General features: G+C 42.8%; 1 protein-coding gene across 5 annotated transcripts in view; it reads left to right on the top strand.

Moving 5' to 3' along the window:
• The window catches only part of chd5 (chromodomain helicase DNA binding protein 5), a 39,373-nt gene that overhangs the window by 13,750 nt on the left and 13,153 nt on the right, over positions 1–12,470 (top strand). For all 5 annotated transcript variants that reach the window (XR_013284652.1, XM_077529993.1, XM_077529996.1 and 2 more), the window contains exons 4-20: positions 13–131; positions 1,688–1,923; positions 2,052–2,164; positions 2,276–2,405; positions 3,627–3,793; positions 4,565–4,786; positions 4,887–5,096; positions 6,416–6,627; positions 7,709–7,840; positions 7,928–8,036; positions 8,109–8,300; positions 9,245–9,445; positions 9,533–9,670; positions 10,649–10,770; positions 10,846–11,019; positions 12,070–12,211; positions 12,317–12,448. Coding sequence is in view for 4 of the 5 variants with exons in the window: in XM_077529993.1 (XP_077386119.1) it covers positions 13–131; positions 1,688–1,923; positions 2,052–2,164; positions 2,276–2,405; positions 3,627–3,793; positions 4,565–4,786; positions 4,887–5,096; positions 6,416–6,627; positions 7,709–7,840; positions 7,928–8,036; positions 8,109–8,300; positions 9,245–9,445; positions 9,533–9,670; positions 10,649–10,770; positions 10,846–11,019; positions 12,070–12,211; positions 12,317–12,448 (2,751 nt within the window). In the remaining variant the exon portion in view is untranslated. The remainder of the gene's footprint in view (positions 1–12; positions 132–1,687; positions 1,924–2,051; positions 2,165–2,275; positions 2,406–3,626; positions 3,794–4,564; positions 4,787–4,886; positions 5,097–6,415; positions 6,628–7,708; positions 7,841–7,927; positions 8,037–8,108; positions 8,301–9,244; positions 9,446–9,532; positions 9,671–10,648; positions 10,771–10,845; positions 11,020–12,069; positions 12,212–12,316; positions 12,449–12,470) is intronic.

Here is a 12,470-nt window from a genome sequence, read left to right as displayed (position 1 = left end):
TGTGCGCCTCAGGAGCCCAAATCGTCCAGCCAGCTGATGCACGAGTGGGGCCTGGAGGACGTCCAGTACGGCTTCACCGAGGACGACTACAAGACCATCACCAACTACAAAGCTTTCAGCCAGTTCCTCAGGCAAGCTTCCATTTTTTTAAAAAATTCTTTTTTATTTTTTTTTATTTTCTCCTCCTTGCCGTGTGTCTGTGGAGCGGCACACACTGCTCCTTTTGTGTCAAGCCAGTCCATCCTCACCTGAGGCAGTCTGGAGCAGCGAAAGCACGCGCGCAGTCAGCTGCTTGGCTGGAAGACTGTGAAAGCAAGGTGGGGGGGGGGGGGGGGGGGGCGTCAAGGCGGGACGTGTGGCGTGCGGCGTGTGGTGGGGGGTCCCGGGGGCTCGGACCCGACGGTCTCTCTCGTAGGGCGGCGCGCCAGAGCTCAAAGCTGTTCTGCTGCCTGACAAATGACAAACATGACACAGCAAAGCTGTTTTCTTTCCAAGTGGGCTGGGGCTTTTTTTTTTTTTTTTTTTGGGCCACGTGCGTTTGTTTTCAGAATTTTCACTCGGATGAACGGACAGAGTGACCTACTTGACTTGAAATTCGAGCGTTGTGTATGAGTCCTCTTGATAAAAATCAAATTGGATTTTTGTTATTTTAAAGTCTTTAAAGCAGGGGTGTGCAAACTTTTTCATTTGAGGGCCACAAACAGAAAATCAGAAGGACCGCAAGGGCCACATACTGTTATGAAGAGAAATTGTGTTTTGTCCTAAAAAATTGTACAAATAATTTATTTGTGCTTTTGAATATTTAGAAAAATGATAAACCAATTTATTTGTAATATGGCAGTAGGGATATTATAGTTTGGGAATTTTTCATTTTAGTTATTTTTTTTTAATCAGTTTTCAGGTTGGTTCTGTTAGTTTTTATTAGTTTAGTTATTTTAAAAAATGCTTAGTTTTAGTTCAGTTTGTTAGTTTCAGTATTAGTATTACTTAAAAACAAAAGTGTATTACTTTTGCTCAATATTTAAAAAACACCATGTGGGTGATGTCATCTTTTGGTGCTTTTCTATTGGCTGCTGCTAGATGACGTCACTTTTGTGTGACGTACTTTCAAACGTCATTATTCCGGTTTATATCAAAATAAATCGAATAAAAATTACATTTAAAATCATCCCCAAACACTCATGCCTTAAATTAATTACCAAAGGCTAAAATGAAGGGCATGTTTGCTATAATTATAGTTAGTTGCAGTTAGTTTTGTAAACATAAAATGTAGTTTCATTTAGTTTTTTTTTTTTTTTTTTTTTTTTTTTAATAAAATAACCTTTAATGGCACCTGTTTGGGTTATTCTTGACCCAACTTATTTTTAGAATGTAAATATATACTTTCTACTTGATGATTTTATGTTAATTCCAAAATGTTCTCAAGTAAATATCTGTTAGAAACTTATAGAAAAATGTGATTAATTTATGAAAAATTGTGCAATTAATTAGTTAAAAAAATAATAATCGCTTTACAGCACTATTTAAAAATATTATTATTATAACATTTTATGGGTGGAGCTATCACAGTCAGGGTCAGTGTCATGGTTCAAGTTAGGGTTTAACTCCACATTTTTCTCATATCGAATCATCAAAAAAACAAAACAAAAACAAAAACAAATTTCGACCAAGTTTTGTTTCCTGCCAGGCCTCTCATTGCCAAGAAGAACCCCAAGATCCCCATGTCCAAGATGATGACGGTCCTGGGGGCCAAGTGGCGCGAGTTCAGCGCCAACAACCCATTCAAGGGCGCGTCCGCCACCGCCGTGGCCGCCGCCGTGGCCGCCGCCGTGGAAACGGTCACCGTGGCGCCGCCCGCCTCTGTCGGCCAGCCGGGCGCTCAGCTCGGGCCCGTCAAAAAAGCCAAAACCAAAGAGGGGAAAGGTAAAAAAAATAATAATAAAGCATGCTCACGGGCCACTTGCAAATGATTATTAGCGGATTGTGTCTAATGAAGTGTCTGGTGAGTACATCAGCGCTCACTTATGTCGCGCGCGCGCGTGTGTCTCAAGGGCCCGGGGCTCGAAAGAGGAGCAAGAGTGCAAAAGACGTGAAGAAGAAAGTGAAGGCGAAGAAGACCAAATCTAAGTCGGGCCAAAGTGGGAAGAAGAAGAAGGCGTCCTCGGTGAGCCTCGCTGGCATGCGGCGACATTTTGTTTTGTTTTGTTTTTTTTTTTGGGGGGGGGGGGGGGGTTCATCCAGTCATCGTACAAATTGGCTTCTGTTTCTGTGTCAGAGTGACGAAGACTTCCTGGACGAGTCGGACTTTGACGACATCAGCATCCTCAGTGCCTCGGTACTTTGTGACGCCGCGGGGGCCGTCACCGCCAAGAAAAAGGCCAGACGGGGGCGCAAAAAGCGGAAAAGTAGGTTCTATCTATCTATCTATCTATCTATCTATCTATCTGGCTGGCTGGCTGGCTAGCTATCTGGCTATCTGACTAGCTAGTTAGCTAGCGGTCTGTCTGTCTGTCTGTCTGTCTGTCTCTATCTATCTATCTATCTATCTATCTATCTATCTATCTATCTATCTATCTATCTGGCTAGCTATCTGGCTATCTGACTAGTTAGCTAGCTAGCGGTCTATCTATCCATCCATCCATCCATCCATCCATCCATCCATCCATCCATCCATCCTTCCATCCATCCATCCATCCATCCATCCATCCATCCATCCATCCATCCATCCATCCATCCATCCATCCATCCATCCTTCCATCCATCCATCCATCCATCCATCCATCCTTCCATCCATCCATCCATCCATCCATCCATCCATCCATCCATCCATCCATCCATCCATCCATCCATCCATCCATCCATCCATCCTTCCATCCATCCATCCATCCATCCATCCATCTGGCTATCTATCTATCTGGCTGGCTGGCTGGCTAGCTATCTGGCTATCTGACTAGCTAGTTAGCTAGCGGTCTGTCTGTCTGTCTGTCTGTCTGTCTGTCTATCTATCTATCTAGCTGGCTAGCTGTCTGTCTGTCTGTCTGTCTGTCTGTCTGTCTCTATCTATCTATCTATCTATCTATCTATCTATCTATCTATCTATCTATCTATCTATCTATCTATCTATCTATCTATCTATCTATCTAGCTGGCTAGCTGTCTGTCTGTCTGTCTCTATCTATCTATCTATCTATCTGGCTAGCTATCTGGCTATCTGACTAGTTAGCTAGCTAGCGGTCTATCTATCCATCCATCCATCCATCCATCCATCCATCCATCCATCCATCCATCCATCCTTCCATCCATCCATCCATCCATCCATCCATCCTTCCATCCATCCATCCATCCATCCATCCATCTGGCTATCTATCTATCTATCTGGCTTTATGGCTTTCCATCCATCCATCCATCCATCCATCCATCCATCCATCCATCCATCCATCCATCCATCCATCCATCCATCCATCCATCCATCCATCCATCCATCCATCCATCTGGCTATCTATCTATCTATCTGGCTTTATGGCTTTCCATCCATCCATCCATCCATCCTTCCATCCATCCATCCATCCATCCATCCATCCATCCATCCATCCATCATTTGGGAAATGCCTCCTCTTGTTCCCCCAGAGGAGGACGGCGACGGCTACGAGACGGACCACCAGGACTACTGCGAGGTTTGCCAGCAGGGCGGCGAGATCATCCTGTGCGACACGTGTCCACGGGCGTACCACCTGGTGTGCCTGGAACCCGAGCTGGAGAAGGCCCCCGAGGGCAAATGGAGCTGTCCACACTGTGTGAGTACCAAGTGCTGGCAAGTAACTTAGTTTAATTAGATTTTTTTTAGATTAGATTTAGTATTTCATTTTCTCATGACTTTTTTTTTTTTTTTTTTTTTTTTTTTTTTTTTTTTCCTCCCTATATTTGGAAACAGATATCTGTACTTTCTATTCCTTACATTGTCAAAATAGTTGGTGCTATTAACTCATTCACTCCCAGCCATTTTCATGTTCTATTGCTATAAAAACATGGAACCTACCAAAAGAAAAATGTGTCTCTTCTTTCGTCAGGAAAAAAAAGAGGACGGTATATTTTTTTATCTGTTTTTATGTTTTGTAGCAATTAGCATTAGAATTAGCTAAGCTTCATCATTATTCACAAACATGTTGAAAATCCTGGGGAAAAAAGAGCTTGTTGCAACATGGACCTGGTTGACATCTTATACTTTGCTGCCACCTGCTGGCCGTTTTTATTTTTATTTTTTTATTTTTTATTTTTTGTAATAAGTACCATCGCTTTAAGCGACCGCTTCAGGTCAGAAACTGCATCAAAGCCTTCATACAAAACTCTAGCATACAAAAACCTAAAAAAAAACAGTATAAATACGTTTTTGGGAGTGAATGAGTTGATTAATTAAGGTAAAAATAGATGTATATACACAAATGACGAAACAATTGACCTTTATCTAAATGAAGCTCCTCAACTCACTTCAATTTATTCCCTTGACCCCAGCAATACCACCAGATGGCGCCAAAGCAAATTGTGTTGTTCAAACTGTGCGCCGGCAGGAGAAGGAGGGCATCCAGTGGGAAGCCAAAGACGAGGAGGACGAGGAGGACGAGGAGGCGGCGGGGGAGGAAGAGGACGACCACATGGAGTTTTGCCGAGTGTGCAAGGACGGCGGGGAGCTGCTGTGTTGCGACGCCTGCCCGTCCTCCTACCACATCCACTGCCTCAACCCGCCGCTGCCCGAGATACCCAACGGCGAGTGGATTTGTCCGCGCTGCATGGTGAGCCCGTACGATTTATTAAGTTTTGGCCTTGCTTCTGGCTGATAGCAATTCTATTTTTTTTTATTTTTTATTTTTTTTTTATGTATGTCCTTTTTAGTGCCCGCCCCTGAAAGGCAAAGTGCAAAAGATCATGCACTGGACGTGGGGCGAGGCCCCGCTGCCGGCCGAACCGCCGGCGGGCCCGGACGGCCAGCCCCCCGCCGACCCCCTGAGCAAGCCGCCCCTCAAGGGCCACCCCGAGAGGGAGTTCCTGGTCAAGTGGGCCGGACTGTCGTACTGGCACTGCTCCTGGGTCAGCGAGCTGCAGGTGACTTCCACGCCGCACCCGTTCGCTCTTTCCAACACAGGCTTGAAAGCCTCATTTGAAACTCGGGATGTCACGATAACGGCAATATCGTGATATCGCGATAATGAAACTGCCACAATATATCGTCGTCGTCATGTCACGATATTAAAAGCAAACACATGTTAAAAAAAAGTTGGGCTGATTTCCCTTTGTGCAGTTCTAGCACCCTCTGGTGGCTAGTTTTTTAGTGCAATTTAATTTTCAAAAGGCATGTTTTGGCCCTTCTATGTTTCAAATCCACCCTAATTGTCCGATGAAGGGGAACGTAATATACTTGTGAAGCGAGTCGATATGTGGAGGAACTCAATGTTCTTGCATTAGCAAGTAAGTGCCTCAATATATTTTTTTTATATCGCCAACCCCCTCACAATATCGTGATAATTATCGTATCGTGACGTTTGGATATCGTTACATCCCTATTTGAAACCCTGACGCGAGCTCAAAACCCGACTTTGAAAACAACATCCTTGTTTGAATTAGTGGTGTGCGATACTGCAAATCTTGGTATCGATCCGATACCAAGTAATTACAGGGCCAGTATCGCCGATACACATCACGATATCGATACTTTTTGAATTTTTTTTTTTTAATAATTTTTTTTTTAAATTTTTGATTGAATTAAGGTTCATTGAATTGTTTATTTATAATCAAATTTCAACCTTTAATTGTATTGATTTTTTTTTAATTAAGGTGAATTAAGGTTCATTGAATTGTTTATTCATAATTAAATTTCAACCTTTAAGTGTTTCTGTGTCGTTTCTTTTTTTTAAATGACAAAAGTAGGACAAAGTTAATTGATAAAGAGAAAATACTTTATCAATGCCCCCCCCCGAAGCATTCCAATTATGACAAAATATTTTTTTTACGTTTTTAAAGTGATCATATGAAAAGAAATTTAATCAAATATTTTGTTATATAGGCTACTGTTCAGAAACTACAAATAAATAAAAATAAATAAATGCTGCCTTCATCACTTCTCTTTCAACCTAAATAAAAAAAGATTATCAATGCAACTACTACTATAAACCATAAAAGAACATCCCAAAAAAAATATTTTTCAAGTACAATACTGTATGCAATCTACTCCAAAGATGAGATCCGAAGTCACATGATGTCACATGATCGAAGCACACTACCGTGACATGCCCGATATCTGTTTGATATCTGTGATGTCTGTGTGCATAAAAGGGCCAAACTGAAACTAAACTACTTGATCGATAATTTAGTGCCAGTGTCGATCCAAAATAATTTGCTTCCATGTTGTGTTCTCTGTATCGCAGTTGGAGCTGTACCACACGGTGATGTACCGCAACTACCAGCGCAAGAACGACATGGACGAGCCGCCGCCGTACGACTACGGCTCCGGGGAGGAGGAGCTCAACAGCGACAAGCGCAAGAGCAAAGACCCGCAATACGCCGCCATGGAGGAGCGCTTCTACAGATACGGCATCAAGCCCGAGTGGATGGTCATGCACCGCGTGCTCAACCACAGGTGCGCGCACCTGTCACGTCTCGCTTCAAAAAAAATGTTTACTGAGAAGTTGTGATTATAAAAAGAACTCACCCTTGTGTGAAAACCGTAACCCTGTCTTAAAACCCGAATTTGAAACCCTAACCCGATTTTGAAGTTGCATTTGGCACCATTTTCTTGACATGAAACTCCAGTTTGATACCCTTGTTTGAAACCCAAACAAAGGCTTTAAAAAAAAAAAAAAAACCCTACCTTAAATTTCTAACCTCAACCTTGTCTTGAAGCTATCATTAGAAACTGTAATCCATGTTGGCAGCCTTAATGCAGCTCAACAATGCTTGTTTGAAACCCTAAACTCGATCCTTGTTTGGAACCTTAATTATAGCTCCAAAATTTGAAACATTTATCTTATCTTAAAGCCCAACTACAATCCCTAATCCTTGTCTGAAAACCCTAACTGGAATTTCTGACCCTGCCTTGAAACCCCAACCTTGTCTTGAAACCCTAATTGGAAACCATAATCCATGTTGGAAACCCTAACATAGCTCTGTAATGCTTATTTGAAACAATAACCTTGTCTTGAAACCCCAATTGGGCGCCTTAATCCTTGTTTGAAACCCCAAAATTGTCTTGAAACCCTAATTGACACCATTATCTTGGCATGAAACCTTAACCTAACCTAACCCTAACTGTAAGTCTGGTCAAGTCAAGTCAAGTCATCTTAAGATAAACATGTTTTGTTTATTTTCTATTGTTTAATTTTTATGTTAGCAAGAACAACCTATTAGTATATTATTATGATAACATGTAAATTATGATGCTATTGATTTTTTTTTTCTTTTCTCCTTCAACTTCCACTTATTTGTTCAATCAATCAATCAATCAATCAATCAATCAATAATTGGATACCTGGAACCCTTACCCTCATTTGTAGACCTGCTTTCCATGACTCCAAACATCGTGATTTTCAGTCGTTCTCATTTGAATAGCTTAGCCCCGCCTCTTTTCCCTTCCATATTTCTCTTTCATTATTTTTTATCTTTTATATTCTTCATGTAAGTGTAGCAAAGTACGAATTTGCACTTCCCGTGTGCGTGTGTAGCTTCGATAAAGATGGGGACGTGCACTACCTGATCAAGTGGAGGGACCTCCCGTACGACCAGTGCACGTGGGAGGTGGACGACTTTGACGTCCCGGAATACGACAGCCATAAAGCGTCCTACTGGGACCACAGGTACGTACGACCAAGTCACGGAAGGCATCCGACTCCCTTTTTTGGACGGTAGCCCACGGATCCACTCTTTTTTTTTTTGTCGCCTAGGGAGCAAATCTTAGGCGAGGACCAGCGGCCCCTGGTGGCGTCGAAAGGAACGCGACTCAAAGAGGAGCAGCCCAAGAGGGAGATCCCACCGGACGCGCCCATCATCGACGTAAGCGCGCAAGGACGGGCGGGAAAGAATCGCCACCGCGGCGGTAAAAATAACGGGTTTTGCGACCCGCAGCCCACCATCAAGTTCGAGCACCAGCCGTGGTACATCAACGCCACCGGGGGGACGCTGCACCCGTACCAGCTGGAGGGCCTCAACTGGCTGCGCTTCTCGTGGGCGCAGGGCACCGACACCATCCTGGCCGACGAGATGGGCCTGGGCAAGACCGTGCAGACCATCGTCTTCCTCTACTCGCTCTACAAGGAGGTGAGTTGAAACGCGTCCAGGCAATTCAGATCCGGAACCTCGCCGCGAAAACTTCATTTGAAACACTTCAATCATTTGCTCCCAAAAAACGTTCTTTAATGCTCTGTCCTTCACTCCCAATCACGCATTTAGACTTTTTTTTTTTTTTTTAAACGCACAAGCATACAGAAGGCTTCGATGGAGCTTCTGGAATAAAGTGGTGGCTTAAAGCAATGGTAGTTATTACAAAAAAATGACCAACAGAAGCAGTCACGTTCGCTCCCGGCTGTTTTACTGGATTTTGACTGATTTTGCAATGCCCACAGAATATTGTGTTTAATTGCTATAAAAGCATGGAACCTATCAAAAGAAAGATTAAAGTCTCTTCTTTCATCAGGAAAAAAAAAAGAATGTTTCTATCTGTTTCCGTTTTGCAGCAATTAGCATTAGAAGAGAGCTAACTTTCATCAGTTTTCACAAATCTATTTAAAATTGGAAGTAATTGAGCTTTTTTTTTCTACATGGCCCTGGTTGATCTCCTTTGCTCTGCTGCCACCTGCTGGCTGTTTGTGTAATAACTAGCATTTCTGCAACCGTTCTTTGCAGTTGAGAGGCTGCATCAAAGCCTTCTGTATGCTCTAGCATTAAAAAAACAACAACAACAAAAACGTATAAATACGTCTTTGGGACACTTAGAACATTAAAAACAAAAAAAACCTATTTATACGTTATTGGGAGTAAATGAGTTTTAATAACACTATTAATTTTGACCGCAAATGATCCTTTAGTTTGACAGTGGACGTTTACGTTCAAGGTAGCACAGGTTTGTGATTGCGCAATAAACATAACTACATGCATTAAAGAAAAGCATTTCATTTTTTTGGGGATTTTTTTTTTTTGCGTATGACATTCAGAATATTTCATGTCAAACGATTTGTTTTACACGAGCAACGGCGTTTGTCCAGGGTCACTCCAAGGGTCCCTTCCTGGTGAGCGCGCCCCTGTCCACCATCATCAACTGGGAGCGGGAGTTTGAGATGTGGGCCCCCGACTTCTACGTGGTGACGTACACCGGCGACAAAGACAGCCGCGCCATCATCCGGGAGAACGAGTTCACCTTCGAGGACAGCGCCGTCAAGCTGGGACGCAAAGCTTTCCGCATGAAGGTTGGCACCTCCCGAGGGCCTCCTCGTCTGCCGTTTCTCGCTCGTTCAAGTGACGAGCGTCTCATCAAGCGTTTTGCCATCTCTCAGAAAGACACGCCCATCAAGTTCCACGTGCTGCTGACGTCCTACGAGCTGATCACCATCGATCAAGCCATCCTGGGGTCCATCACCTGGGCTTGCCTGGTGGTGGACGAGGCCCACAGGCTGAAGAACAACCAGTCCAAGGTAACCACTAGGGGGCACCCTCCAAGGGAAATTAACAGTCAACATATGCTGCATTCGAGGATGGTCGGAAGTCGGACTTTTTATTTTTATTTATTTTTTTTAAACTCAGAAATTGCACGTGCAAAGTCGGACTACAATGTGACGTCACTCCGAATGGTAAAACACAATTTACTTGAGTATGAAACTACAGTAGATAACTTTCTTCATTCATAAATATTCGGCTTAACTTCACGTAACGCAACGTACGTGACAGTATTGCCGCCATCTCCCCGCATGAAATCATACGGTCAACTAATGAACTGTATGAAATGTGAGATCCAAACAATAAATGAAGCAAAATTGGGAGCAGGTAAGTTAGCTGGAGGTCAAAATGAGTTTTGAGGACCAAAATAAAAAAAAACAATTTATCACAATCCGCCATTTTGGTTGTTTACCTTTGCCTTGAACTGGGAAAAAACAACTCGCATATATCCGACTTCCGACCATCCTCGAATGCAGCATTAGCCTGACTTGACTTGACTTGACTTGACTTGACTTGACTTGACTTGGAGATTGGCTGTTTTTGTGTTTAGGACAAAGTGATAAAATCATGACTTTGGCGCCATCTGGCCGAATCTTGGTGTCATTGTTAGGTTTATTTGATTGCTCGTCTTTTGCCGTCAACTGTTGAGACGTCCTGTTTTTTTTTTGGATGGACCTTGAATGCACCTTTTTGCGCAGTCCAAAGTGAAGGTGACGTTGAAGAATGTTTTTGCAGTTACATTTTTCATTGTGTTTATGCCAAATGTCGAGTTCATGACGTCGATATGGCATTTGTGTAAAATGCTGATGTAACATATTTATTTTTATGTCCCATGTGTGATGTCACATCATTTTTTGCTAGCGCGTTATTCAGACTACTATGCTAACTAGTACTTGATGACCCTCATGGGAAAACGGTTTATTTGTGTTGAAGAATGAAGGCTTTGTCCCCTGCAGTTTTTCAGGATCCTCAATGGCTACAAGATCTACTACAAGCTGCTGCTCACCGGAACTCCTCTCCAGAACAACCTGGAGGAGCTTTTCCACTTGCTCAACTTCCTCACGCCGGAACGCTTCAAGTATGTCGAGCCACTTCAAATGTTTATTCTGTATCGCGTGGATTTTTTACATTTTTTTTTATTTTTGCCGTGCAGCAACCTGGAGGGCTTCCTGGAGGAATTTGCCGACATCTCCAAGGAGGACCAGATCAAGAAGCTCCACGACCTGCTGGGCCCACACATGCTCAGGAGGCTCAAGGCGGACGTCTTCAAGAACATGCCCGCCAAGACGGAGCTGATCGTGCGGGTGGAGCTCAGCCCCATGCAGAAGTCAGTGATAAGATATGATGTTGCCATATGTAAACCACATCTTCTCAAAATTGATCACACTTGTAAGATTACGGTATACAGCACATTGTACCGTACTGATTAAAAAAAAAAAAAAAAAAAAAAGTGACAGTGTTAGGTGATAAATTTGCAATTTTTAAAGATAAAAACTTAACTCATTCACTCGCCGCCATTTTCACGGAAGCAATTCCGTTCGCTGTTTTACTGGATTTTGACGGATTTTTTCAGGCCCACAGAATATTGTCTTCTCTTGCTATAAAAACATGGAACCTACCAAAAGAAAGATTAAAGTGTCTTCTTTCATCAGGAAAAAAAAGTTTCTATCTGTTTCCGTTTTGCAGCAATTAGCATTAGAATATAGCTAAGATTCATCATTATTCACAAATCTGTTTCAAACTGTGGGTAAAAGAGCTTTTTGCAAAATGGCCCTGGTTGATCTCTTATACTCTGCTGCCACCGCTGGCACCTTTATTCTCTCTCTGTCTTTCTCTCTCTGTCTCACTTTCTTTCTAAAAGCAAAACAAAATAGGAATACACAGTGAACCCCATTTTGAGCCCTGGAATTGACATCTGCCCAAAAGTGTAATTGCCTCTAGATGTCACAAGAGGGCGACCAAACAATTATTATTATTTTTATTATTTTTTTGTGGCCTGACATAATGAAGCCTTTTCCTCACGTCAACATAATTGTTTGGCCACAAGATGGCACTAAAGAAATGTAGGTGAGTTTTTCAGGCAATAACAAAGAATAAAATTGGGAAATGGACGAATTTGCGAAAGATGTAGCACGAATATGTGGGAGTTCCCTATATTCTCAAATACATACCGTATATCTTTGGTTTTTCAATTACTTTGTTCACGCATGATGTCACATTTATATGATATGTAGCAACCATATCGGAGCAATTAATTAATTAGCCCAAAGCTAAGTTAAATTCTGTTTATTTTATTGGCATCCATACGTCGATATGTACTTGCAAATTGACCTATGACCTAAATAGTGTCTGACTTTGCGCTTTCTCCCCCGTCAAGGAAGTACTACAAGTTCATCTTGACGCGGAACTTCGAGGCCCTCAACTCCAAAGGCGGCGGCAACCAAGTGTCCCTGCTCAACATCATGATGGACCTGAAGAAGTGCTGCAACCACCCCTACCTCTTCCCTGTCGCCGCCGTGGTACGACTGAGCGTCAAATTGGTGTTTTTTTTTCTTTTCTTCAAGAGCTGCGCCGGGTCACGTTGACGTGACTTTTTTTTTTTTTTTTTTTTTTCTCTCTTGTAGGAGGCTCCCGTTTTGCCCAACGGCTCGTACGACGGCAACCAGCTGGTGAAGTCGTCGGGAAAGCTGACGCTGCTGCAGAAAATGCTGAAGAAGCTCAAGGACGAAGGCCACAGAGTTCTCATTTTCTCACAGGTAAGTGCAGGCAAAGTAGGAC

Source organism: Festucalex cinctus, chromosome 8, assembly GCF_051991245.1.
Source record: "Festucalex cinctus isolate MCC-2025b chromosome 8, RoL_Fcin_1.0, whole genome shotgun sequence".
In the NCBI taxonomy this organism is placed as follows: domain Eukaryota; kingdom Metazoa; phylum Chordata; class Actinopteri; order Syngnathiformes; family Syngnathidae; genus Festucalex; species Festucalex cinctus.
This window is presented reverse-complemented; position numbering and strand designations above follow the sequence as displayed.